The 27343-nt window shown below is 34.5% G+C and overlaps 1 protein-coding gene across 2 annotated transcripts in view; it reads left to right on the top strand.

Moving 5' to 3' along the window:
- Positions 1-26665, top strand: part of DNAAF11 (dynein axonemal assembly factor 11) — a 30953-nt gene extending 4288 nt beyond the window's left edge. Inside the window, exons 3-12 of one of the 2 annotated variants that reach the window (XM_068672678.1) lie at positions 4025-4102; positions 6488-6660; positions 7575-7774; positions 8910-9098; positions 9203-9280; positions 11739-11804; positions 12643-12712; positions 13554-13649; positions 19142-19221; positions 26145-26665. In XM_068672678.1, coding sequence (XP_068528779.1) covers positions 4025-4102; positions 6488-6660; positions 7575-7774; positions 8910-9098; positions 9203-9280; positions 11739-11804; positions 12643-12712; positions 13554-13649; positions 19142-19221; positions 26145-26331 — 1217 coding nt within the window. In that variant the 3' untranslated portion in view covers positions 26332-26665. The remainder of the gene's footprint in view (positions 1-4024; positions 4103-6487; positions 6661-7574; positions 7775-8909; positions 9099-9202; positions 9281-11738; positions 11805-12642; positions 12713-13553; positions 13650-19141; positions 19222-26144) is intronic. The other variant, XM_068672680.1, reaches the window with a different exon arrangement.
- The last annotated feature ends 678 nt before the right edge of the window (positions 26666-27343 follow it).

The following is a 27343-nucleotide window of genomic DNA, read 5'->3' as shown; positions in this document are numbered from 1 at the left end:
AACAGTTCTTTGTGAATCTGATCCTACAAGCTTTTCTTTCCCTCTTATGGAAGTAGATTTCTAAAAAGCTCAGAAATTTGTAAGATAAATTTTAAATGAAAAACATAGATAGTGCTGAGATACAAGATGTGAGATACACTCACTAGAATATGAGTGCAGAACACCTTTTTATTGATTTAAATCTCCTGTGTCAAGATACAACTCATATATCGTGTTTTCATGGTATAAGACAGTTTAACAGTTCAAACAGAGAGATAGTTTAATGCATACCATGGACTGTGACATGAGAAGACTAGCTATCCTCATGCTTGCTTTTCAATTCAATTTTTATAAGGTAGCTTTTAACAGTAGCTTTTTTAACATTGAAATAATTTTCATTCATACACAATTATTGCTTTTGTGCATAAAGACAAGTTTTTACAGAGGAATCTCAATGATCTTGTACCACAGGAGAAGATATAATTCCATATGATCTATGTTTTGTGGTGTTACGGTGTAGCTTTAAGTTTGCTAGGTACACAGAAAGACATGACATCAGGCCTTGGGCTGGAAAAGCTTAGACGCTATGGATACTGTGTAGGATAGGATAGGATAGGATAGGATAGGATAGGATAGGATAGGATAGGATAGGATAGGATAGGATAGGATAGGATAGGATAGGATAGTTTGGTTAGGACTCCTTCAAAGATCATCTAGTCCAACTACCTGACCTCTTCAGAGCTAACCAAAGGTTAAAACATATTATTAAGGGCTTTATAAAGGCTGGAAAATCAGAAATGCTCAGGAATGATATTAGCATATTCTTTGAAGTTCCTTGAAAGGTAGAAAAAAATCTAAGGTTTTAGGATGAAATAATGTGCTTAGGATCTGTAGGCAATGGCTTTAAGTCCTTTCAACTCTGTCCTACCCTGAAGGGTCTTGTCAGGGATTTCCCAGGGAGTATTTGTATCGATAAAATCTGCATTTCTTAGAGAGGATAAATATTTTCTAAGAGAGAATACTTTTTTTTTTTTTTTTTAACAAAAACAAAAACTTCTTTATGCTGATCTATTCCATCAAAATTGTACCAAAATAAGTTGTTTTTCTCACTGCTATTGTGTCCTTAAGGCAAAAGATTTCATCCCATTTTTTGTCAGCTGTCATTAAAGAAATACCTTAGGAGAAATGTACAGCCATAACTAAACTGCATGAGTCCTTGCTGAGAAATTCATTTCATCATCTATTTGTGAATTACAAAACTCTCTCTCCAAGGTCTTAGTAAGCTAAGTGGTAGAATTGATGTCACATAACTTTTAGACATTCATATCTTAGCCAGTTACTGTAGCCTCCCTTATGAAGAAAGAATATTTGAGCATGATTTAGTTCACTGGTTTTAGACAGCCAATTTAAGGTAAGACAAATTGCACCTTGAAGAACCTATTTCTGTTTATTGATTATAGAGGAGCCTAGACAAGTAGCTCAGCCGTAGACATGATCTGTGTGTGTTAGATGAATGCTTGAATTTTCTTGTTTGTCTCTGCAGGGAGAGTATGTACAACAGTTAATCAGTGCAGCTTGTAAATTAGACTGTGAGGTAAACTTTTTGACTTCATCAGATAGGTTTCCCAGTCAAATCTTCAAAAAATGTGGTGAATGGGGAAAATTTGGTGAACTGTATCATGAGTTACACTGTGTATCTTGTATCATATTTGTGTCTCAGTCACATCTCAAATGACATTTGCATTTTCCAGTCACTTTTGGGACAGCTGAAGTTTGTTTACTGCCCTATTCCCTCTTCATCTCCTTTGTGTATTCAAAGGAAGAAATGCTAGCCGTTCTGACAGAACAAACCCAGTCACTGTGGACATGCACATTTCAATAGATCATGGTGAAAATAAAACATTTTAGATCCTAGATTATAGAATGTTCCTATCCTTGGCTGAGAGCTGCCTGCTATCTTTTGTTTGGCCTATACAGTCTAGTAGTGTTCTTGGCCTAGAACAGTCTAGTAGATTTAAATAAGTCATTTTAGGTATTCTGGTTACATCACGGTGATATTAAGGGTAAATTTGGATCACTGTATTTTAAAAAAGAGAATCCTCACTCATTTTTTTCTTTCAAATGGTCTTAACTGATCAGAGATTATTCCTGAAAATATTATCTACTAAATTTATTCCTACCTTGAAGCAAAACAATGTAGTTCCTCCCCTTGTGCTCTGTGTACTACTCCATTTTAACCATTCTTCTCTCTGGCACATTTTCTATGATTAAAGCAAATTTCTAGTTCTGTTCTCCTCTTAGAATAAACATCAAGCAGTATTGCACTCCTTCCATGATTTACACTCTGAAAAAAAAGTGCATTAGTTAACATTAGGTGATGTTTAGATTTTACATAATGCTTTCCTGTAAAGAAAGCCCAAAACTAGTACAAAATTATATAAAAGAAAGCCTAAAATTAGTGTAAATTGATTCTTGCCTAATATTTCAGAAACCAGGAAAGAAATTCTCCCACACAGCAACAGTAACAGCGCTGTGAATACTTTTGACACAAAGCGTGATCATCTCAGAGACCCTTGTGTCTTCATGGTTTGCCAGCACCATTTAGCTGGGTGAGCTAGGCCTCTCTGAAGAAGTAGGCAAACATTTAGGATCTTGACCCTTCAGCGTTGCAGATGTTTTGTTCCTCTGCAAATGGCTTTACCTTCCAGCTCCCAAGCCACTAGCCATCTATACAATCGTGTGACTTTTTCGTTATTTACTTACCTCTACTGTGCCTCTGTAGTATGCGAACTAATGTTACCTACTATGGCACTTCCACTCAGTACACGGACATATAACACCACTAAGCTTGAACAATGTATTATGGGAGGAAGAGCTGCAGTGAAGGACAGTGTGACTGGCACAAACACAGCACTACCAAACTTTCTAGTGCAGAAACATGAGCTCTGAGGAATGAAACTGGTAGATAAATTTTGTATCCCAGAATGCTAGTGCACGCCTCAAGGTTGTTTTTCACTTTTACGGCACAAAAACAGATTAATTTGAAGTTGCTTATTATTGCACCATTACTTTTGTTACAATTGTGTGTTCATATATTCACTATGACACTAGTAAAAAAGAAAAAACACAAAAGGTAATAACTAACCCATAACTGTGGGCCATCCCGCTCCTGCTTTCTCAACTGATCATGTATATTTGAAAATTCTGGTTGAAAATGACATTTTCACATCTGATTTCTTAATTTCTCCTTTACTTCCTAATATTAGAAATTTAAATAAATCTTAAGGTTGGTTTGTTTTTGTTGTTGTTGTTTTTTAAAACAATTTTCAGAAAAAGTCAGTTACCACAAAAATTCCAGAAGAAAAGGAAGTTTCGTAGACCACATTTGTGCCAGAATACACCCATACCATTTTATAGACAACGCATACATTGTGTACATTGCTTACATTGTGTAAGCAAGTCTGTGTTACATAAAAGAATAGTTCTAGGCTTTATTTCAAAACAGCATAAATTCTGCCAAATGTAATACAGTATGGATTTATTGATTATTTAAGTTTCTTGTATTAACCCTGTAGATAGAATATCTTTAAAAATTGAATATATACTAAAAGTATACTAAAAATATATACCCAAAACCCACCAACGAGCTTTTCTATATAAGTGAGTGTAAAACTCAAATTTTATAAAGCTTGACAAAGTATGGTCTGAGCATTCATGACTTTCATGATGAAAGGAATATTTCACCATGCTTTTTGGCCAGTCCTCTTGCATTTTATATTTTTGTTATGGAACTTTTGATAAAATGTGTTTATAGCCTTCCCTATTTGACTATACTATTTTCATTTCAATTTATGCTTTGCAGAGAATTTCTGTTTTAATCTTTTTATTAGTATTAAAATATTAATGTCTGATAGTCTATTACATATTCAGGTTTGTCCTTCCAATTTTTCTGCTTTATTGTTTGTTCATAGTCAAGTGAGCAAGTAAAATAATAATGCCCTTCCCATGAGGGAAACTGAAATAATGGATCTGTGTTTTGTTACAGAGAATGTGGGTAAGTTAAAGAAGCTGGAATATTTAAATTTAGCTTTGAACAACATTGAAAAAATTGAAAATCTGGAAGGTAAGGTTTTTAAATGAACGATTTTGCCTTTTCTTATTGCAACACTTGAGTTGTAAATGAATATAGATTAAGTATAAGGGTGGAAGCTATTGATTATGCCCACCAATAAATGTCGATCTGCTTGAGGGTAGGAAGGCTCTGCAGAAGGATCTGGATAGGCTGCACCGATGGGCTGAGGTCAACTGTATGAAGTTCAACAAGGCCAAGTGCCGGGTCCTGCACCTGGGGCGCAATAACCCCAAGCAGAGCTACAGGCTGGGAGATGAGTGGTTGGAGAGCTGCCTGGCGGAGAAGGACCTGGGAGTGATGGTGGACAGTCGGCTGAATATGAGCCAGCAGTGTGCTCAGGTGGCCAAGAAGGCCAACAGCATCCTGGCTTGCATAAGAAGCAGTGTGGCCAGCAGGGCTAGGGAAGTGATCATCCCCCTGTACTTGGCTCTGCTGAGGCCGCACCTGGAGTACTGTGTTCAGTTTTGGGCCCCTCGCTACAAGAAGGACATCGAGGTGCTTGAGCGGGTCCAGAGAAGGGCGATGAAGCTGGTGAGGGGCCTGGAGAAAAAAGTCCTACGAGGAGCGGCTGAGGGAGCTGGGCTTGTTCAGCCTGGAGAAAAGGAGGCTCAGGGGTGACCTTATTGCTCTTTACAGATACCTTAAAGGAGGCTGTAATGAGGTGGGGGTTGGTCTGTTCTCCCACGTGCCTGGTGACAGGACGAGGGGTAATGGGCTTAAGTTGCGCCAGGGGAGGTTTAGGTTGGATATTAGGAAGAACTTCTTTACCGAAATGGTTGTTAGGCATTGGAATAGGCTGCCCAGGGAGGTGGTGGGGTCACCATCCCTGGAAGTCTTTAAAAGACGTTTAGATGTAGAGCTTAAGGATATGGTTTAGTGGGGACTGTTAGCGTTAGGTCAGAGGTTGGACTTGAGGTCTCTTCCAACCTAGAAATTCTGTGATTCTGTACTTTATTGATTGTCAGAAGAAGGAGCCAACTTCTGTGCAGTGTTTCAAGTGGTTCCTACTGCTGAAGTTCTGTCACTGCAGTTTCTTAAGTGCATTTTAACTTGATTTTTACATATTCTCTTACCAGTGTTGTCAGCTATGACAGCTCTATTCTTTAATATTTTGCAAAATAGGAGATCGAAATTTTCAGGAAACCCATAGAGAATTGGTATTTCCTCACTGTAAAGTTAAGATGATCTGCTAGGTAGGTTAGCCAGAGCAATGCAATATTTTTTGATGCTGATGCTATGCGGAATGTAAAGAGTGTCTCTTGTAATGGTTCAGCAGTCATCTTCAGCAATCAAAAGTCTCACAAAGAAGGCTCTCCACTGTGAACAAGTTGCATTGTCAGTCTGGAGTATTTTTATAGTTTTTCAGGTGATTCTTTTTTCTGTCATTACATGAAGTCTTGTCTATCTTATCTATGTTTAACCATTTATCTTGACATGATAATTGCATGTGCAAAGATCAAATCCTAAGACTTAAAGCCATGCATAAACACGTTCCATATTTTCTGAATAAAATCTGACTTTTGACTTATTTCATTATTTTTCTCGCGTAGGCAAGTTGCTGAATATATAAAATGTCCACCTTGGCAACAGAACAATAAAAAAAAGCTGATTTGTTTTGTTTAAACAGTGTGCAAGATGTTTCAGGAGGATGGTTTAAATCAAACAGAAAAATAAACAAATAGGCTAAACAGAAATTTGTAAAAGTTGAAGAAATATGTAGTACATTACCTATTTGGCAATTTGCTAAGAAACTTACATCTGTTTTCATGCCAGTAAATTTTAAGTTCCTCTATCAGGCTGCATTATTTATTACTGTGATTTGTCATTTACTTAGAAGTCAGAACCTTTGGGAATTAGCCGTGCAAAAATTGAGGTTATTTAAATCCCCTAATAAATCATTTTGCGTTGTTTATGCTCTTTCAGTTCCATTATGAATAAACTACTTGCCAAATAGACCTGCAAAGGAAAAGAAGCGATTAAAATGATGAGCACAGAAGTTGAGCTTGCTCTTATCTGAACTTTTTTACTCTTGGAATCAAGGTTATGACTCATGGATATATTATGATAAAAAGAGTGGCTAATGAATTCTGGATCCAAATTTCCCAGAGCATTTTCTTAGCAAATTTAGTGTTTCTGTTTATATTGAATTCTTCTGGTGAACATACAATTTTCTCATCAATATTAACAATTTAACCAGTAATAAAATCAATGTTAGTGAAGATTTAAGTTACAAAGAAATGAAATCCATCAGGATTCTGCTCTCCTGAAGCAATTAGACACTCTTTAGCCACATGGAGTACCCACATTGAATGATGTTTGTTTGTTTGTTTGTTTTCTTTTGTTTTATTTATTTATTTATTTATTTATTTCAAACAGGCTGTGAAGATCTGAAGAAACTTGACCTGACAGCAAATTTCATTGGTGAACTTTCCAGTATTGAAACCCTAAAATATAATATACATCTGAAGGAACTGTTTCTAGTGGGTAACCCATGTACTGAATTTCAAGGTTATAGACAATTTGTAGTGGCAACACTTCATCAATTGAAAGTAAGATTTTTAATGTTAAATTAATGTCCAAATCAATAACCAGCTTTGTTGACTGAACATAGTAATTCAAAACAATTAAGTGCTTGTGGTAGGAAAATTAGGAATATTTTTCTTACTGTTCACAGAAAATTAAATTCTGTTCTGAATAGGTGACTGTATTAAGTAACGTGATAATAAATAATTATAGTAAGCCACATGCATTTGTTAACTTTTCTGTCATTTTCATTGGAGATCCTTAAACAAAGTTCTGAAAAGATAAATACATGGTACAGTTCTGGCTTTTAGCTTTATATATGTGTGTGTATATATATATGCACAGTGTATTTTTAAATTATTACTATGATTTTAGAAAGTTACCAGGTCATTGGTAATGTACCAACAATATGTACCATACCAACAACACAAGGCAGGAAAACAGTAGAAATTGATGTGAAAATGCTCTATATTGTAAATAGATACTCTGAGATGGAGGTTTTGTACAGTGACTGATCTAATGATTTTCTGTCATTGAAAGAGGTAGTCAGAATCCTTAAATATGCTCTTCCAATTTCTCTTGGAGAAGCACAGACACTTGCTTAACTTCTTAAGAGTAATTTAACTCATTTTTGAGTTAAATGAACATATCTAAAGAAATATTTTTGTAATAGTTTTATGAGCTTAATAAAAGGCAGACAAATATCAGAAATGGCTGAAGGGACTCTTTCTACTACATAGCAATATGACTAACTAAAATCCCAGGAAAATGCAAAAGGCAGCTCTCAGACACACAAACATTTTCAGATCTGAATAGCAACTTACTGTTAATTATTTTAATGCAGTACAACTTATGTTATGCTTTAATTGATGTATTGATTTGAATATGTTTTACATTTCTCATATATTTAATTTTTTTTTTATTTTTTCGTTTTGGGAAGTATTTGGATAGTAAAGAAATAGAACGTTCAGAGAGGATTCAAGCTCTTCAAAACTATCCAGAAGTGAAACAGAAAATTAAAGAACAGGAACAATCTTACCTTCTCAAAAGAGCCAAAGAAAAAGAAGAGGCTCAAAGAAGGATGCATGAAAGAAAGGATAGGAAAGAGAAACAAGTGGAAGCTAAGCTTGGATTTGATAGGTAAGAGTAGGCAGCAGCAGTTTGTAAGTAAGTATCACTCGTCTCTTTCTTCACTAAGAATTTTGTTTTTCCTTGTTCAATGTTGTTAATATAATTCCACTTAAAGTCTTCTGTTTGTCTTCATTGCTGATTCTAGCAGGATTCTAGCATTTCAGCTATGGTCTCTAATGAAAAACATACTTAATTATAAACGTTATTAACTACTAACCTGTAGTCAGTACAACAGAAGTTCTGTCCAAGAACTCCAAACTAAATTTTCTAGGTTCCAAAGTGGTGTGATTGATAGCTTCTTTCAGGACAGCTGGAAATTGTTATTTAAGGTAGTACAGTGGTTTCAGAGACAGCAGATGTTCATATATCATTTCTTTTGCTTCAGACGCAATATATATTAAGAAAGACATAGTATTTGCAGATCTTTTGAGATGTAAATGGCTAAGGAATGTTAACTCCTACACTTCTTCTACCTAATACTACTAAGATTATTTAGTTAGCAGAAGCATTTTTCCCTTATGTCATCTTATACTGTACATGTCATTTAACAATTTTTTAGATCAATAGAGTCCAAGTTCCATGGAGAACGTGGTTATAGAACTTTTTTCCACACAGATCACAGCTGTATAACAAATCTAGTTTTCATTTTATATAGCTAGAGACTTTCTGAACATTACAGAAGTTTAGGTCTAGGGGAAAATTTATTTGGGTTCTAAAATGGCACTTGAGGATATGTGTAAGTAAAAAGTTGCTATCTTAAAATTTCTAACCTGCTGCTCTCTGACTTTGGGAATACTTAAACTTAAGAGGGACTGAAGGTTTTCTTTCACCTGAAGGTTGTAAGGGCATTTGAAAATTCTGCTCCTGAAATTAAATCTGTCAGGGTTTTCAGACAGCTAAGCAAAACCATAGTATAACTTCTTAGTTAAATAAATGAAAAGTATTCTGTTGAAAAATGTTTTAATGATTGATGAAAGTTGCAGAACAGACTAAATTATTCAAATCTGTAAATTATTATTCTCTGTAGGAATTACGCAACTATTGGTATTGAAGTAAAAAAAATAAATTATTGCAAGAATACATTTTCAATACAGTTACTCTTCATTCATTTCATTAAAATAACATTTCTTGTGATCTTGTGTAGCCCAGGCTCCCTACAGAACAAAGAAAACCATCAGTCAGAAGGAGAAACAGAAAAAGAAACATGGAGGACAGTTGAAGATGATGAAGAAGACAGAAGATTTTGGGAGGAGCCTACACCTTATACTCCAGAATCTAGATTAGAAGCTCACAGGTATATTGAAGAAAAACGGAAAGCAAAAGACAATATAAGGTATACTTAACTTCTTGCCATCTTCTTTCTTTTTTATTTTACCTATACAACAGAAAATATGAGAATGACAAATTATAAAACATTTTTCTTTCTGTCTTGTTAAGGGAGCCAAAAAAGAGAGAGAAGCTTCTTCCAACACTGGTGACTGCAGAAGGAAAAGTTCTAAATGTCAATGTGCCAAAGTATGTAAGGAAGCAATGTTGCGGTTAACTTCTTTATAGTTGATTTGAGCCACTGTTTGGATATACAGGATGATAATAAGAGAACTGACAAGTTCTCATGTGTAGTATTATATTCCTGATGGTGAAACTGACTCCTGAAATTATATTCTGATGCTGGAAAAATAATTAATTACTTTTCAGTAAGTTAAGTGTTGAAAGTTGTATAACTTAATATCTTGGTGTTTGATGATAGAAGAATTTGTTTTTCAGTAAATGACATAAGATACTTTACTCTTATTACCTTCCATGGTAAGACTCTTTCTTAGAGCATCTTGCTAATAGTGGAAAACAAATAGTGAAAGCTTGACTGCTGAAGATAAATGTGTACAAGTATCTACTTTAAATGTGGGAAAATATGTCCAAGTAATATTTCCAGTCAAAATCATTCTGTCCTCTCATAACAGATGTAAACCTGGCAGAACTGACAAAGTGACAGAAAAGCAAAAGAATGATTTTTTAGTTCAAAGAAGACAAGCCTTAAATAGTTTAAATCTTATATTAATAGAATGTAATTATGCCTCTAAAAAGCAGAGACATTCAGAACAAAGCTCTAGCTATCTTTGTTTAAGCAGTATAGTCACCTTGAGTTCACTGTTTGTAGCAATCCTGTTCATATCACCTGAGTTTTCTGGATTAGAATTTACTGTGTGGATGTGCTCAAGTAAAGTCAGATCACTGAGCAGTTTTTGTCATTATGGCTTCAGCAAGAATATCATAGCTCTTCACTGAAAAGAGTTGCTCTTCACTGAAAGAGTTGCTAATAGACAGGTGGTGCTCTCCAAAGTTACTGTTTTATTGCAAAACTCTAGTATCTAATGCAATGTCCAAATTTATCTAAGGTTCTTTTTGAACATTGGTTATTGAGAGGAATAGCAACATACTGCTGAGAAAAGACTATTTCTGCTCCTTGATTCTGTTCAAGCTTTCACCTAGAAAATTTTACAATTCTCTTTTTTACTGTTAATGTTTTAGTGAATTCTCAAATTTTGTGGTGTAGTAAAATAAAGAAGTGTGTACAGGAAAGAAAGCTGTTTTGTATCATTTGTAGTTTACCATTCAAAAATATCCATTAACCTAAAGTTCTCTAAGCTTTCTTCCAAGTTGATGGTATCAGAAAACAAGAGAGCAAGGAGTTATAAAATGTATCTGACAGATGTTTTTATTGCTGAAAGAATGTATACAAATTTGAGCTTCTTTCTATTATATAAAATATTCTATTCTATTCTTTCTATTATATAAAATATCTAGGTGTTTTAATGTCACTGAAAGGTGACACCTAGGTGTTTTAATGTACCAGATAAATTAAATGAAGCCAAACCCTCTCATTTTAAACTTATACCTAATTTATAAAATCATCTCATTTATAGGTGGGTTTTATTTTGTCTTTTCTCTACTTTAATACTTGGGAATATTTGAGAGTATGAGTAGGGCTAGTAAGTCTAGAATAGATCTCCTTATTCAAGATTTGTTCAAAAATTTTAGAACTCAGCCACCAGATCACAAACACACAGCTAATGCACTCTCATTTTTAATAAATATTACAGAATCACAGAATCATCTAGGCTGGAAGGGTCCTCCAAGATCACTGAGTCCTACCTCAGACCTAACACTAACAAGCCCTCCACTAAACCATATCCCTAAGCTCTACATCTAAATGTCTTTTAAAGACCTCCAGGGATGGTGACTCCACCACCTCCCTGGGCAGCCTGTTCCAGTGCCTAACAACCCTTTCAGTAAAGAAGTTCTTCCTAATATCCAACCTAAACCTCCCCTGGCGCAACTTAAGCCCATTCTTCCTCTTCCTGTCACCAGGCACATGGGAGAATAGACCAACCCCCACCTCACTACAGCATTGAATCAAGGATATTAAGCAAATCTTTATCTTTTTTTTTTTTTTTTTCTTTTTTACTTTGGAAATGCACATGTAGATATTTATGCTACAGGGAACTTAATTGCTGTGAACAAGCATGCATTTTTTTTTCTTTTTTTTTTTTATACAAATGATGAAGTTAGAACCACTGTTTTTCAGGCCATCTGTGCTTTTCATGTACTGTTTTTCTTAACTGCGAAGACATCAACAGATCAGACACTTTGCCAGCAGATGTCTCTCTCTCTGCACTGACAGACTGATCTTAATTTTAACTGACCTTCAGCACTATTTTTAATTCTGTTTCTTGAGTGTTGGGTGGAGAGAATAGAAAACAAATGTTGAATGACTCTAGCTCAAACGTTAGTAATTTTTCCTGTTCATGAGGAAAAGTGCAACTGTTTCTAAAATGATCATGTGATTTTGTCTAAAGGGTATTTGTGTTAAATCTAAAATTGCTAGCAGTTGAATTTGAAATATGCCATAATGTTTGTTTTTTTTTTTCACCCCAATTATGTTGATCCTGGAGATGTTTCTTGTCCTTATTATTAGGCTTCATTTCTCCTTGAAAGACGATGAAGAAAACAACCAGTTCATTTTGGATCTTTCTGTTTACAGGTCAGAAATATTATTTATTTTTCCACTTCATTTTTGCCATTCAGAAGTTCTAATATGCAGAATTTCAATTGTTTTCCTCCTTGTAAATGGGGAGTTTTCAAGTGGAAGAAAAATAATGTAGGGATTGATATAATAAATCTTGAAGCCTCTGCCAAAGAAACGGAAATGTATAAAATAAAGATACTTTGGGTTGTTCTGTTACTCCTAAACAAGCAGCGTGTCTCAGTAGTCCTTTTTTGAATTGATGATTTCTGCAGTCCACAGGCAGGTTTCTTCCAGTGCTGTCCCCGTATATTTACATAAAATATTTTCCATTCTTCATTAGTTGGTTAGGATTGTAGGGAGTGGGGTTTTATGTCTATTCTCTGTCCCTAGAAGTGCTCCAGTACAATTCATATCCTTGTATAGTTAAATTCTTCTTGAAACAGAGTAGGGCAACCTTGTCCATAGTGCTTAATGGAAGGAGTCTATGATCTGTCCTATTTCCTAAACTACAACAGAGCATTACCTGGAAGAAATGTGGATGAAACATGCCAAAAAATGACAAGAAGATTTTATAACTCTTATAAGTTAAATTATAACTTAATTTGTAACTACTAAGCACAACAGTGCCCTTGCTCGTGGTTCGAAAAGGGGTTAGAAATCCACAAGCTTTTTCAGCTCTGATAGGAATTAGTTAAAGTTGGAATGCTAATAATATTTCATTTAACTTAATACCTGAAATTGAAGCTGTATTTTACAAACTGTGAAGTCATAATAAAATAATTGAGTAGTCTTAACTGTTTATATACTGGACTGTATAATAGATTGATTCATTTATTCATATTTTGTTTCAAAGACATCTGGACACATCTCTGCTTGATGTTGATGTTCAGACGACTTACATACGAGTACTGGTGAAGGGAAAGGTTAGTGTTTTCCTAATACATTAATTTCAAATCAAGACTAAAAGTTTACGATGGTTATTCAGTGAACACTGGAGCTTTCACAGATTATGAAATTCCATGCACCCATGCAGAAAAACCATTATTTCATACTTGCATTATTCTGAACCACATATATGCTGTTGAAGTCCTAACCAGAAGAGGTGTAAAGCCTGAAATGAAATTCCATTCTCTGTTTCACTCCTTATTTCTTCTTATTCCCTCAAAACAATGTACAATAAATCACTGAGGAAAGGAACTTGTTAGTTACCCTAGGCTAGAACTTAGTAATTTCACAATCTGGAATTCATAGTAGACAGAAACAAGTGGATGTATAGTCTTTTGAAAGGGTGTTTAAAATTCAAGTTTACTTCTTTCTCAGTGGTTATAATTTTATCATCAAATTTTTGAAAAATTCTTAGTACTTAAATGGTAAACCAAAATCTGCATTTATGACTGTAACAACTGCATAAATAAAACTTGAAAATTATGTTTAAAATAGACTAGATAATCTTTCTCATTTAATTGCTAATATAAGTCAAGCATCATTTTATAACCTTCTTTAGAAATGTCACTTCAGAAATGACAGCAATTCAGGAATATACATATAACCATACTTCTAAGTAAAAGCTGTTTAGCATGTTAATCATTTATTAGGATTAGTAATACTGTATTTATAGTGATAGGATTTAGACGCATACTGTTCTATAGATCAAAGGAAGTGATAGTGATATTTCTGCATGTGTTCTGTCTAGGTCAAATAAATAAATAAATAAATAGATAGATATTTTATCATGATATACTTCAACTCCTTATTTTGTCATAGCCATTCCAGCTTGTGCTCCCTGAGGAAGTGAAGCCAGATAGCAGCTCTGCTAAAAGATCACAAACAACCGGTCATTTAGTTGTCAGCATGCCAAAGGTATGTTAAATAATCTGAGGAGGCATTATAGAAAGGTATTTAAAATATTGTGAGTACTGTGAGAATATTTCTGAGTTACAGGTAACACTTGACTAGCTAGTTATTCAGGCTAGCCTTTCCCATTAGGATGTATTTCTCAAAGAAAGAAGGAACATTCCAGAATGACAATTTAATCATAGAGCCAAACCATTGGATTTAGGATTCCTTTAAAGGAACACTATGGAAAACAATATTAATGGAACTGTTTCTATTTCCTATATTTTCAATAGAAACAGCTTTTTATACATGAAAATATCCTCTGCGAAACCTGCCATATTGTGCAACAATATAAGATGTACTTTTAAAAGAACTGAAAATAAACAGTTTTTCTATCTATAACAGAAACAAATCAGTTTTTCAAAATTGGTGTGGCACACACCTGTATGAAAATTATATTATGGTTCAAGGATAGGCATTATGTACTACTACTCTCACATCTCAGGTGATCAGAACAAGAGTTGCTTAAATCACTTTCCCTTCATGCTTTCCCTAGATGGAAATGATACACTGATCAACTCTACCAAGTATGTGTAGTCACAGGGTAAGAGGGTTGTGGCAACATGGTGCTTCAACTGAGAAATGCTACACAGCAGGCCTCAGTACTTAAAGAAGCCTGGTCAGAAGTCATATTCCCCTAATATTCCTAACTCTGTGTTCTGTCTCACTTGTGCTCTGATTGCCTGCATGGAGTCATGCTGTCCTTTGTGGCACTAAGGGATGTGGTGGTTTAGTGGCGGGACTCAGTAGGTCCCTGCAGGGACAACCTCTGATCAAATCACAAGCTGTCATTTTAGCATCAAGCATACAGTTTCACCAGGAGTTTGAGGAATGCTGAAAACTGTACTCATTTGATTAAGATCCATATTTAATTAATATTCAAAATTTACTGATACGAGAATTTACACTTTCCTACACTTATTTATTTGAAACTGAGGCCTTGACATTTGCCATTTTGGATAATGTTATTTTAAAATGCTTTTGAACAGAGTTTCTATTAGACTTTAATAGCATTTTTGTGGATGAGCAGCACCCTAGAAAACATAAATATTTCAAGGAGCCTCTGTGTACATTCAAATCTGCTGGCTTCCAAGAAAGCAGTACCTACATGAGCAACATGAATATTTCCTCTTTCTATTGTGATTAAGAATTGCCTTTATTCCATGATTAAATTCATTTTTTACCCATGTTTCACCTATCTTGATATTTTACCTACACCTATATATTTTACCTAGACTGAGGGTCTTGAGCCTGCCTCATCTCAGAATGTCATGGTTCAGAGATACTTGTGAGACCTGAGGAGGTCTCTACAGAATAACCAAGGTCATGTTGTTCAACCTAGAGAAGAGAAAGCTCAAAAGGGTCTTAATTGACTGGGGTGGGGTTGTGGTGGTGAAGGGGGAGTAATGATGGAGCCAAGCTCTTTCCATAGGTGCGTAATGACAGGGCAAGAGGCAATAAGTACAAAGAGAAACACCAGAATGCTCTGTCTAACATAAGGAAACATATTTTAATGGTGAGAGTGATCAAACACTGGCACAGGTTGCTCAAAGAGGTCATGGATTCTTCACCCTTGACGATCTTCAAAAGCCACCTGGATGTGGTCCTGGGCAACTGGCTCCAGGTGGCAGTGCCTGAGCAGGGGTTTGGACTAAATAACCTGCAGAGGTCCATTCCAACTTCAACTGTTTTATGATTCTGAGATATGTCAAGTTTTGTGGATTTGTTGAGCAAAGATGGATCTGTGCTACTTTGCAGCAATTCCACTTGGCAGGTACAAAAGAATTGTTCTGTGTTACAGTCATGCAATCTCTTCCCTTCCTTCAGAACTAAATTGGAGTGCACAAGCTATATTTTGAGGGATACATATCATTTTCAGATGTCCTCTATCCATACATATTGTATTGATATTAACAGGATGTATTCTAGGAAGCTAAGTATAATGAATAAAGGTTAGCAGTAAGTGGAATGCCAATAGTTATTTTTCCTTGAGAACATTATGGCTGAAGTTATCAACAATATTTGAGATTATTAATTTTATATCATCAACTTAATATAAATTCCTTTTTATAAGATGATAGGAATAACAGAATTCATGCAACTTCTTTTCAGTTTATATCAGTGATAAGACAAACCTAATGACTATATTGTGCTGTTTAACCTTTGTGTTCCTGATAAATAATTATTCTCAAAATAAAATTATTTGCAACTAGATAAATGACTTAGCACATTCTTTAAGTAACTGACATTCTAAGAATACTATTAACCAAAAAAGTAAACTTCTGCAGTAGGGTTCTTGCAATAGTGTCCTGAAAATACCTCTGTCTTCTCAGGAAGGGAACAGAAAACAAACTGAATTCAGTGTTTTTCATTTGCTTTAGGGAGTTTCTGATCAGGTTGCTAAACTTTTCAGCATATATCTTCCAGCCTGTTCATAGTTCCCTAGCCTTTAAAATGAAAAGTAAAACCTCTTCAGTTGCATCTCTGATAGCCTTGCCATACCACAGATGTTAGAGATAGTAAATTCCACATAAAGGAAAGAAAGTAAATCATTTTCACCATCTTTTCAGATTTTTTTTTTTAAATGTACTGTTTATTGCACAGCAAATCATTGTAAAAAGGGTGTCTTTCTAAGGCACTGTCTACCAACAGATTTGGAAGGTCATCAAAACAAATTTGAAGGACACAACATTCAGTGAATTGTGACACTTTTCAAGTGTGGTGTTTATACTGTAATAACCTTAATCGTCTGTACAGAGATTCTGTATGAGTAAGGGGTTGATAGCAAGTACATTGTAATGCTTCATTTTCTGGGAAAAATATTTGTGACACGAAGCTTTTCAACCTTTCAGCCTCTATGCTCTGGCAGTGTCATCTTTGCAGATGATGCAGGAAAGTAAAAAACTGAATGTTTCTTTATTGGCTTTGACCAAAATTGGCATATTAAATCAGTGATCTTGCAAAATGCCATCCATAGATTACACCAGTAGCATGTTAATTACTGTCTGAGAAACAGCATCAAAACCAGTGTTATTACCAAACAGTTTTTATTTAGGGTTCTGAGACATTCTGTGTCATGTTTTAATAGTTGACTTTCCTTATTTTAGTGAATCAGAGAAGAAAATTTTGACTTTTTGATTAATCCTTTATTATATAAGCAGTAAAAAATTAATTCTGACAGCTTTTTATAGCCTGGGTCTTCGAAATCATTTAGAAACTTTAAGATCAATGAGAGTTAGATTCCTTAATTAATTTAAAAATAGAGGGGTATACATTATGCATGTCAGTGTAAGGGTTATTTGATGGAATTTCATTATAAAATTCTCACTTTTCTAGGTGTGGCAAATGCAGTAATATTTCATTACTGTCAAAGGCATATGGAGACATACAGCTGTGAAACCCCAGAAATCTTTTTTTCCTTCAAAATAAATGTGTTTCAGGGAAACTCTGTTACTCAGTGGAATTCATGTTGCAGAAGAAGAAAGCCATGGCAGGAATAAATTGTAGGCTGAAAAGATGACTCAGCTTAAAAATATTGTTTTCACAAATTCCATCTGTTTTCTCAAATATATTCCAGATTCTATTTAACACATCAATTTCTAGACTTCTCTGCTGTCTGTGCTTCTCTGTTCCTTTCTTTTCTGATTTCTGATTACACTAATTACTAGCAATAGGTTCATAGAATTACTTGCAGAAAGCTTTGTTATATTCAATTAGTCCCTCTTCCTGTATATTATAGAGTTTAAATTTCATTCAATGAACTTGCTACTGAGCCCAAAGTCTTATATTTGTCCACAGCTGAAGCAGTGGCTGTTCCATTTTCCAGATCGCTTGTCCTAACTTGATTGGCATCTCTGAGAGATCAATATGTGATCACTGTCCTGGTGAAGTTCATGTGTCATTGTTACACATTGTTTCAAAAAAAAGAAAAAAGAGAATATCACTTAAGATTTTTCTTGAACAGAGGTAGGAGGATGTCTTTTGAGCGAAGGAGCTTTTGAGTCAAATGATATTTGACAATAATAGATGCTCCAGTACACAATTCCTAACCCTTCCCTAATTTGAAAGCCCCTTGACAGAATCACAACCCATCAAGGAGACATTTCTGTTGATTGCAGAATCAGCAATTTTCCTCACCATCCTTGATGATATGCTGTGAGGGCAAAGCAAGGAACCTTAGCTTCAGATGGATCAACAGATTGAATTACTGAAGAACAGAACACTGTACAGCCTACTGAGAAGAGGGAAAGTTCAAAGAAAAAGACTTTTCTTCACTAGAGGATGTATAGAGTCAGAAAGGATCAGCCCTTTGACAATGCATTTCAGAAATGAATGATAGAAGCAACGAGATCTGTCTTATTTATTGAACATTTTAGAGCAGGTCTGGAACAGCATGTTTTCAAACCAATGTCACTAGAAAATACTTGATACTCTTTGTCATAGTTCCTGTTCATCTCCTTCCTTTCAAACTTTAAGGAGTCCCTCTCCCTTGATGTCACTAAGTAGGGAATGAGGAATTTCTTTTGCCATAAGAAATAACATACATGTCCTCCAAAAAATGGTATTTTCCTTGAGAAAGGGAATTTACCTTGTCTTCAATCTTGAGATTCTGTTTTCAGCAAAGTTGCTGAGGGAGTTTGTGGGCATTTGTCCCTTTTAAAAAGAGTGAGAAGTCCAGAGGGCAGCAGATTCTTTAATAAAAATATCTGAACTAGCACATGGACACTGAGACTGAAATATAAGGAGACATATCATGAACAAGTTCATTAGCAACAGAGAAAATCAGTAATGTGCATTATTAGCATTGTACTAAAAAAATACAGCACATACATATATATATATTTAAATATTTAAAGATATATAAACTCATATATATAATTGAATATAATTCCATTCAGATCATTTGGTTAAAATGGTTTTATGCATGTTTCACGCTGAGTGAAGAGTGATAAAATCTAACGTAAGTCACATAGAATCATAGAATCATAGAATATCCTGAGTTGGAAGGGACCCTTAAGGATCATCAAGTCCAACTCTTGACACCGCACAGGTCTACCCAAAAGTTCAGACCATGTGACTAAGTGCACAGTCCAATCTCTTCTTAAATTCAGTCAGGCTCGGTGCAGTGACCACTTCCCTGGGGAGCCTGTTCCAGTGTGCAACCACTCTCTCTGTGAAGAACCCCCTCCTGATGTCAAGCCTAAACTTCCCCTGCCTCAGCTTAACCCCGTTCCCGCAGGTCCTGTCACTGGTGTTAATGGAGAAAAGGTCTCCTGCCTCTCAACACCCCCTTACGAGGAAGTTGTAGACTGCGATGAGGTCTCCCCTCAGCCTCCTCTTCTCCACATGAGAAAATTTATTTACACCTTCTTAATTTTTTTTTGATAGATTATTTAGATGCTTTTTAGCATAAATAACTTTTGTGGGACTTATTTTTCTGTATATTTGTATTTTAGGCTAAAGAAATAATCCTGGCTAAGCAAAAATTACAAACTTCAATCAAACCTTCTGACACAATGCAAAAAAATGCAAGAAGGTAATTCTTTTTTTATTTCACATTAGCGTTTTTTATTTATTTATTTATTTGATACATTAGTTATTCACTTGTCAGAATATATGTTTTTTATTGAGTATCTTATTGTGGAAAGTATGAAAATATTGATTTGTATAGAGTAAAACTATGTATGAAAGCTTTAGACTAATGGCCTGTCTGGTGCTGTTTATAAAGTGATCTGCTCCACTGGCAGAGCCAAAAAAGCACTTATTTCCGCAGATCGGTTCTGTTTCATCAGCTCATTCAGATATTGATCTAGTATACACTAAAACCAAATCACCTACTGAGAATTGCCTCTGCAGAGCTCCTTGCTACATAGTCTAGGTCTCAAAACCATTTAGAAAGCAATGATTTTGAACATCTCATGAATGTATTTGCACAGTGATACAGTATACATATTGAGCTACTGCACCAATAAGTAGTTTCAAAAAGCAGTTCTTCAAGGTTTTATAACATAGCTCCATCCTGTTACATGTGATGTAAACTCCAGCTCTTAAACTCTTTCAGTTAGTGACTGCCAGTAAGAAGTAAATACCAGGGCTGTACTATTTTTTGTTTTTCCTCTTACCAAGTGTTACTAGCCATTATGGTAGGCAGACAGTAGGGCTCATAGCCACTTGGACTTACTAAGTGATGCCACAATATGTATTAAACTATTTTGCTTTTCCTCTTGTTATAGGCAGCAATATTCACACCATTATGAGATATGGTAACAGCAAAGTTTGTTAAGCATCTTACCTGTTTGTATTTTAATTGTTATATTTGTTTCCTTGTGTGTTTTCATTGTGATAACATGTTGATGGAAACACTAAGCAGTTAGTAAAAATTAGCATTATTGATCACAACTGCTCTTCTTGCTCTCGATATTTCGGACATTGTTCAAATGGCACCACAAGAGTTACTGATGTCATTATTTCTGCTTTTTATTTGGTAATTTTAATAAGGATCTGTTGTGTCTTTTCTTGAGTGGCCTGCCTAATGAGAAGACAATAGGGTGACTGCAAAACTTTGTTAAGATTCCTAATGAGCCACAACCACTGCACCCTTACTTTAGGCAGCAGTGCATCTTCTTAATTACTGAGTATTTCCATAATTTTTCTTTAAAAGGTCCAAGCCAAATGGCGCAAAAGTGATGGTTCTTGGCAGCAGAAGCACAGCTAAAGCCTTAGAAACATTAAAAGAAATCAGTTAAAAGAAATGTCTGAACTTTTCTCCGGGATAAAACTAGATCTTCCTTCTGTAGATACCTGATGTTATCTCTCATCCTGATTCTGCCAAGCAGCAAAAGAGCTAGCAACTATGGGGTTAATAATACATATGTACTTAGAGCTCTCTGTGTGTATTTAGTTTTGGCTACACACTAAGTGATTAAATTGCCATAATGGGGAGTTGTCCCCTTCCCTGCCAGTTGATGAACTAAAGGTACCCCATGGCATAACAAATGTTTAAGAAGTTGTGTTTGATTTCGTACAGCTTTAAGTAATTATGAAAATGCTTACTGAATATTTTGAAGGAAAAATACAAATTTTACTGTTAATATATTACCGGAATATGTATTGCAAAAACAGAAGTAGGAAAGAAGTGTTCTGAATTACAGCTCTTACTACAAATAGTAAATTTTGACCTCTTTGGTTGAAAAATTGCTGACTAGCCAGATGTTAAAAATTTGCTGAATAGTTCTCTTAGATTACAGAAGAACATTCATTACAGTGATTACACTTGACAGCTACAGATGTCTTAGCTAAATTCTGTCAGACAATCTTCTACACTGTGGTATAGTGCTTTAAATCTCTTAACTTGTTAGCTAGATTGCATGATGATACTATTATTACTTCTGCCACACAGGAGAAATTTCTTCTGTGACTGTATACAAAACTATACTTCAAACCTTTTAAGAGATAAGTTTCCATAGCAGGAATTTGACATATTTATTTATTATGCATCCAAAATATCTTTTAATATAGTAGCTGAGTATGTCAGTCTTTACTGTGACTGACCTCATTCATCTATGAGAAACAGAAGTTGTGTTTTTTGCAATTGCATAAATAAGTATATATATAGGTAGAAATAAAGTCATACGATAATTTTTAAGAGTAACAGTTACAAAAGTAACATATGCTCAGCTTGAGACTGTTCCTCCTATGTCATTGTAAAAGAGAAAAAAAAAAAAAATAAAATAAAATAAAAGAAAACTCAAAATGTCTCTAAATGTTAATATACACATACCTGAAATCTTCCGGTAAAGGATGGAGGAATACATGGAAGATTCCCTATTCTTTGATTTGTACTGTAGTTCTTTATGTACAGAAGTAGAGAAATACAGCCAGAGAATAGGTCCATTTAAAGAGGCGAAGGAACGGAGCATCAAATTCTATAATACTTATCATAGAATCATAGAATATCCTGAGTTGGAAGGGACCCTTAAGGATCATCAAGTCCAACTCTTGACACCGCACAGGTCTACCCAAGTTCAGACCATGTGACTACTCACAACATAGAATTAAAAACAAATCAACAAATTCAAACATTAAAATATCAAATACATCTTTCACAATGAAATAAGGAATGTGAAGAAAAGGTTACCTTTTCTACCTAACTAGTTCAAACATTGCAAATCCTACTACCTTTTAGCTAAGTACAATTGCACTATTGCACTGGTTAACTAAGTATTATTTGTTTTTCTCATCTGGATTCTTGAGAGGAAAAACAAAAGAAAAGCATATGCTGCTGGAGTATCCACCACTATTTGCTAGTGCACTCATAAATGCTTTTGAACAGGTTATCTAATGCCAGCCAAATTTGACTTGTTGGCAGATACATCAGATGCATAAAATGTTTGTAAGTTTTGTTGAACTATAGGCCAAGAGATCTTGGATATTTTAAATCACTGCATTGTATTTTAATTCCACCCTTTTTCTAGCAAACGTTATCATAAGTAAGGAGTCCTAATTTGAATCCTTGAAAGAATCCTTGCAACACCCTCTCCTTTCCACAGACTTAATGGCTGAAGATCTCTCACAATAAATTTCTAAAGTTCACAGAGAGACATAGAGGTGTGACAACTTGGAAAGGAAAGAAATTCATGTTGCAAAGAGAAATACAGTAGAACAAAATTAATTTCCAGTCTGGGAATGTGAGGTAAGATGAGGCCTGAAGTTGAATGGATCCATAGACAAACTAACCTGAAGGAATTGCAAGAGGATTTATGCGTTTTTTCAAAACCCAGATTCACTATCATTTCTGCTCCTAAACCAAGAACAAATATTTTAGCTAAGAGATAGGTAAGTGCAGCTCTGGTCTGGCTTGCATAAGAGATGAATATATGTATGAAAAGATCAAACATAGCAAATCAGGTATCAGTTCTACCAAGATGTCATGTGTGCCATCTACAGAGACCTAGAAGTAGATCACAAATTTAGAGTTGAATAGATTTGCAGAAATAATATTTTCAGGCTACATAGTTTGATAGCTTTTATGTAGATATTGAGAATTCTTGCTCTCACTTCAAGTTATGTTGTCTGGAATAGGAAGAATTACAGGAGTTCAATTGACTTTTTAAACAGAATATAGATCAGGTATGACTAAGCAATATTAAAAACAAAAGAAAACAAAACAAAACAAAACAAACAAACAAAATAAAACAAAACAAAAACAACAACAAAAACCACAAAAACAAACAAACAAACAAACAAAAAACAACACTTTTTATCCCAGATAAGGTTAAAGTATGGATTGAATTGCGTTCTCATGAAGACCTGGAGCTAGAAGACTGGAAAAAGTGGCTCCTCAAAGCTGTTGCTCATACCTTGTAAATATCTTTGGACATGTTGATGCCAAAAAGGAAACTTTCAACCATGTTAGAATGTCAGAGAGTGCATTTTCTGGATAAGAAGTATGAGAAATGTTTGGCAATCAATTTTTATTGATTTTTTATTGAAATTCAAAAGTTGAAACAAGGAAATGTAACTGTCATACCATTAAAATATCAAATATGGGGAATTAAGAATTGTGTGAACAAAAGTGTAAATTATAAAAAAATATCAAATTATCAGATAAGTATTCTGTCACACACCAGATTGTTCAGCAGGCTGCTATAGTTATGCAAAATTGAAGGACTGACTATCATTTTTTTTTATAGTGAACTCTTTATTTTCTTTTTTTTAAAACATTGTTGAACTATGTAGAGATAGAAGTAGCCTTTCTAAGGGAAAGGAATGTCAGAAAAAAATAATAGCTTTTTTTAAAAAAAAAAAAAACAAGCAAACAAAAAACAAAACAAAACAAAACAAACAAACAAACAAACAAACAAAAAATTAATTCAATATTATCTATTTTGTATAGTCATCTAATCTTTACACCATAATTTTCCCCTGAGTAGAGACTGCTCAGCAGCAGGTAGCAGTGCCCAAAACAGTGAACTTATTTATTTATTTATTTTACCTGAATTTGAAATCATTTGCAATTATTGGGGTTTCCAGATGTGCTGTAGTTGGTCCTGCAATTGTCTTCATCACTATTGTTTTACTATTGCTCATGGAACTGCATTAGCAACAAGATTATTTTTATTCCTCTAAGTAGATTTACAGGGAAAAAAATCTTTAGGTGACCTAAAACTCTAATTTTCTTATTATTATTTCTTCTCTAATTTTCTTCCAAAACTCTAATTTTTCTTCCAAAAAATTTTAGGTAGTTAGTCTTGACATCATCAATGCTCAGCTCTTTTTGCACAGATTACATGATCAGAAGAGCATATTCCCACGAGATTAATGCATGATAGCTACACTGACTATCACAACTGTCTTGTCACCGGCCAAATACATGTATCATAGTAGTTGAGATAGTACCATGAGGTTTACTGAACAAATATAGAATATTGCACCATGCATATTTAAGTACATAAAAATCTACTTCTTTTTTGGAAAGAAAAAAAACATCTGTACTTGATTCTATTTTCCCTATTGTTCATTGCTAATAGATACTTGTAGATAGCATGTGCTGATTAATTTTTGAGAATGACTGATGTTTATAATCCCTTCATAGCTTGCTGATGTGGACAGTTAATTATGACACTCACTGTTAATTAGTTAGTGTATTGAAGTTTATTCTGCTACTAAGCAATAAATTATTCAAACTCCGTAGAATTTACTATATTTTCATGACTAGTAATTTGTACAATTTTAGAGCTGTTGAACAAATGTAAATTACCACTACTAATTAAAATACATCAAATCAAGGAAAATCTTTTCTACTATGTGAACAAAGCACATGCTGAGGTTAATTAATTTTCATACTTATGATTTTTAGCTTTTTCTGAGGTACTTCAAATCAGTGATTAGTCATTAGCAATTAGATTAGGATTCTGGACAGGTGGTGCTCTTTTTGGAATCTCCCCAGTGGCTACAAATAGAATCACTCAAGGTCACAGCACATTTCACAAATCACAAAAGAGATAAAAATGTTTCTTACCTCTTGGGGATGAACATTTTCTGAAGTGTTGCCACACAGCACACCACTTTTGTTTCAAAAAAATGTGTAATATCATTAAAAATCTAGCCTTATAAAGTGAAGAACGTTAAAGGTGAAGAAATAAAAGTTTTCTTGTATGATCCCTCATTATCCATAAAATTCTCTTCTGAGTAGTTTTTGATTGTGTCACTTGCAGGGAAAGTTTTTTTTGGATTCTTAAGGCAGCAGAAAATGAGCTCAGGAAAATGAGCAAATAATTCCTAAGAAACTCCCAAGAAAAACCTAGAGGCATAAGGCTGAAAGAAGTGGGTAAGCTGACTAACACCTCTTCTGTTATTGCTTTCCTCAGCAGAGGAGAGGAAGAAACCTGCCATGAATCCCTCTGCACTTCTCCTTTACACGTACAGAGATCTTACACAAAGAAGTGAGCTGGGATGTCTGCTCAGGCCCCTCAGGAGCCTTGATGGCGAAACAGGCTTTGGCAGCTCATTGGCCAAATGAGCTGTATTTTTAACAAGTAAAAATGGTGTATTTTCAGTTTAAAATCATCTAATGTACTTTATTTACATATTTTCATTACCTACATTGTCATCAAAACAATGCATTCTTTCATCCAGTGGCTTTATTACTTTTTCCTTTGTTCTAGTCCTAATAAGTCTTTCTGATCTCCTGGGTAAGCAGGTAGTTTTCTCACATCTTTGAAGACTGATGTACTGTCATCTGTAATGCTGAGCTTGGAACTTAGACCCAAAGTACCATTCAGTTTAAAAGGAAAATTTGTTCAAAGACGTAAAAATCATGTTGGAATATGCAGAAATTAGAACATCATTGAACAATTACATTTCCGTTTTGCCTTTTTTTTTGCTGTAAACTGTTACAAATTACTTGAAAACAAGCTAGATTTTTTCCAGTTAAATATTTAGTTTCTTTAGTAGAAAAACAAACAAACAAACAAAAATCAACAAAATGCCTTCCAATGCTGCAAGACAGAAATTATAGGAGTATTTCAAATCTTTGATCATCATGTCATTGCTTGGTTGCCTTAATGCATGGATTGTACACATTTCTAAGCGTGATCTAAAAGAATTACCTTAATAGTGAATGAATCTGGAAATTCTGTTATACCCCAGACATTTCTTGTATATCTTTTTTTTTTTTTTTCTTTTCATAATACAAACATGGTTAGGATTCATATTGACAAAACATGAGTTAGGTGATATAAGCTGATATAAGCAAATATGTTATTACAAATAACAAGAACTCAATCTTCATTTAATTGTAAATTGTAAATGAATTTTAAAAAAAGTGAAATAAATAAATAAATTTAGTACCGAGTCTCACTTAGAAGTCAACAGGTTTATAAACAGTGTCCCTGAATTGTGGTATTTGACACTGAAATGATTTTTTTTTTTTTTTCATTTGCTTTCTTCTTGTTTCAGGAGTGGACAAGTTGAGAAATTAGAAGTGGATCCTAGTAAATATTCATTCCCTGATGTGACAAAAATAATCCAAGAAAAGGAACGAATTGGACAGGGACCTATTAGGCTACAAGCAGAGAAGATTACAGAGACTAAGAAGAATTATATTGATTTTGAAGATAATGAAGATGTTCCTCCCTTAATTTGAAATGTTCTTAAGTAGTCCCTCTATATGTGGCTTGTATATCTGAGTGGTTTTCATGAACCTATGTGTAAAGTAAATATAATATAGCTGAAGTTGGAAATATTATTTACAGTTCTTATCATAAACTTTGTTATGCCTCTGTTTTCTGCTGTGTTTTCTGTTAGAATATTGCTTCTATAAATTCTTTCTTTTTCTGGATTTTTTATGCAGTAAATCCCAAATCAGAATGGGAGCCATATAAGTGAAATACTGTCATTTCTTCAAATGATGTATTGTTTAGCTTAAAAGAAGTCATATTACTGAAAAAAAAAGAAAAGAGAAGGAAGGAGAAAAAGCATTTGTACAAGATTTGTGATTATTCTAACTGACCTAAAGATAACAGAAATCTCTATGTATTATTCCAATGTTTTCTTTTTCATGAAGGACAACAGTAAAAGAAAGCAATGCATTCTGGAGATGAGAGACACTGCTGTAATCTACCATAAGTGACTGAATTTTTAAGCATAAGGCAGAGCTCCATGATTCTGGAGCTGGTATAGCAATACCACTCCTTGAAAATGTTGTGAGAGGATATCACTGAACAAGTTATCTCATACATGTGGCACTGTGGGGCAGCTGAGAGAAATCACTAAGGCCATTCTTGGTCCTCTAAATGCAGCTGCTCTAGACAGTTCCAAGTTTTTCAGAGTCCCTTACAAATACCAAGGTTAATTTTTAGCTGTGATTAACCTTGGGATCAAAGAAGGGTGGACAGGAGGAATAGGACGAGCTATTCCTTCCCTATGTTTTAGCCCATTTTTAGCAACCAGAGACTCCATTATCTTATTTTCCCTCAGCTTTTCAATTGCCCTAGAAGTGCAACAGGCAGCATCAAAGAACAAATGTATGCTAGGTTACCATTTCATTATTGAAAATTATTGCACTTTGGTAAGACCAAATTTGCTTTCCTCCCCCTGGTTTCCTAGGAAAACAAGGCTCATGTTATTGTTATCTAAGTTCTGCTTTCAAAAGTCAT

This window comes from Anas acuta, chromosome 2 (genome assembly GCF_963932015.1).
Source record: "Anas acuta chromosome 2, bAnaAcu1.1, whole genome shotgun sequence".
Classification (NCBI taxonomy): domain Eukaryota; kingdom Metazoa; phylum Chordata; class Aves; order Anseriformes; family Anatidae; genus Anas; species Anas acuta.
The sequence above is the reverse complement of the archived record's forward strand: the minus strand, read 5'-3'. Positions and strand labels throughout refer to the sequence as shown.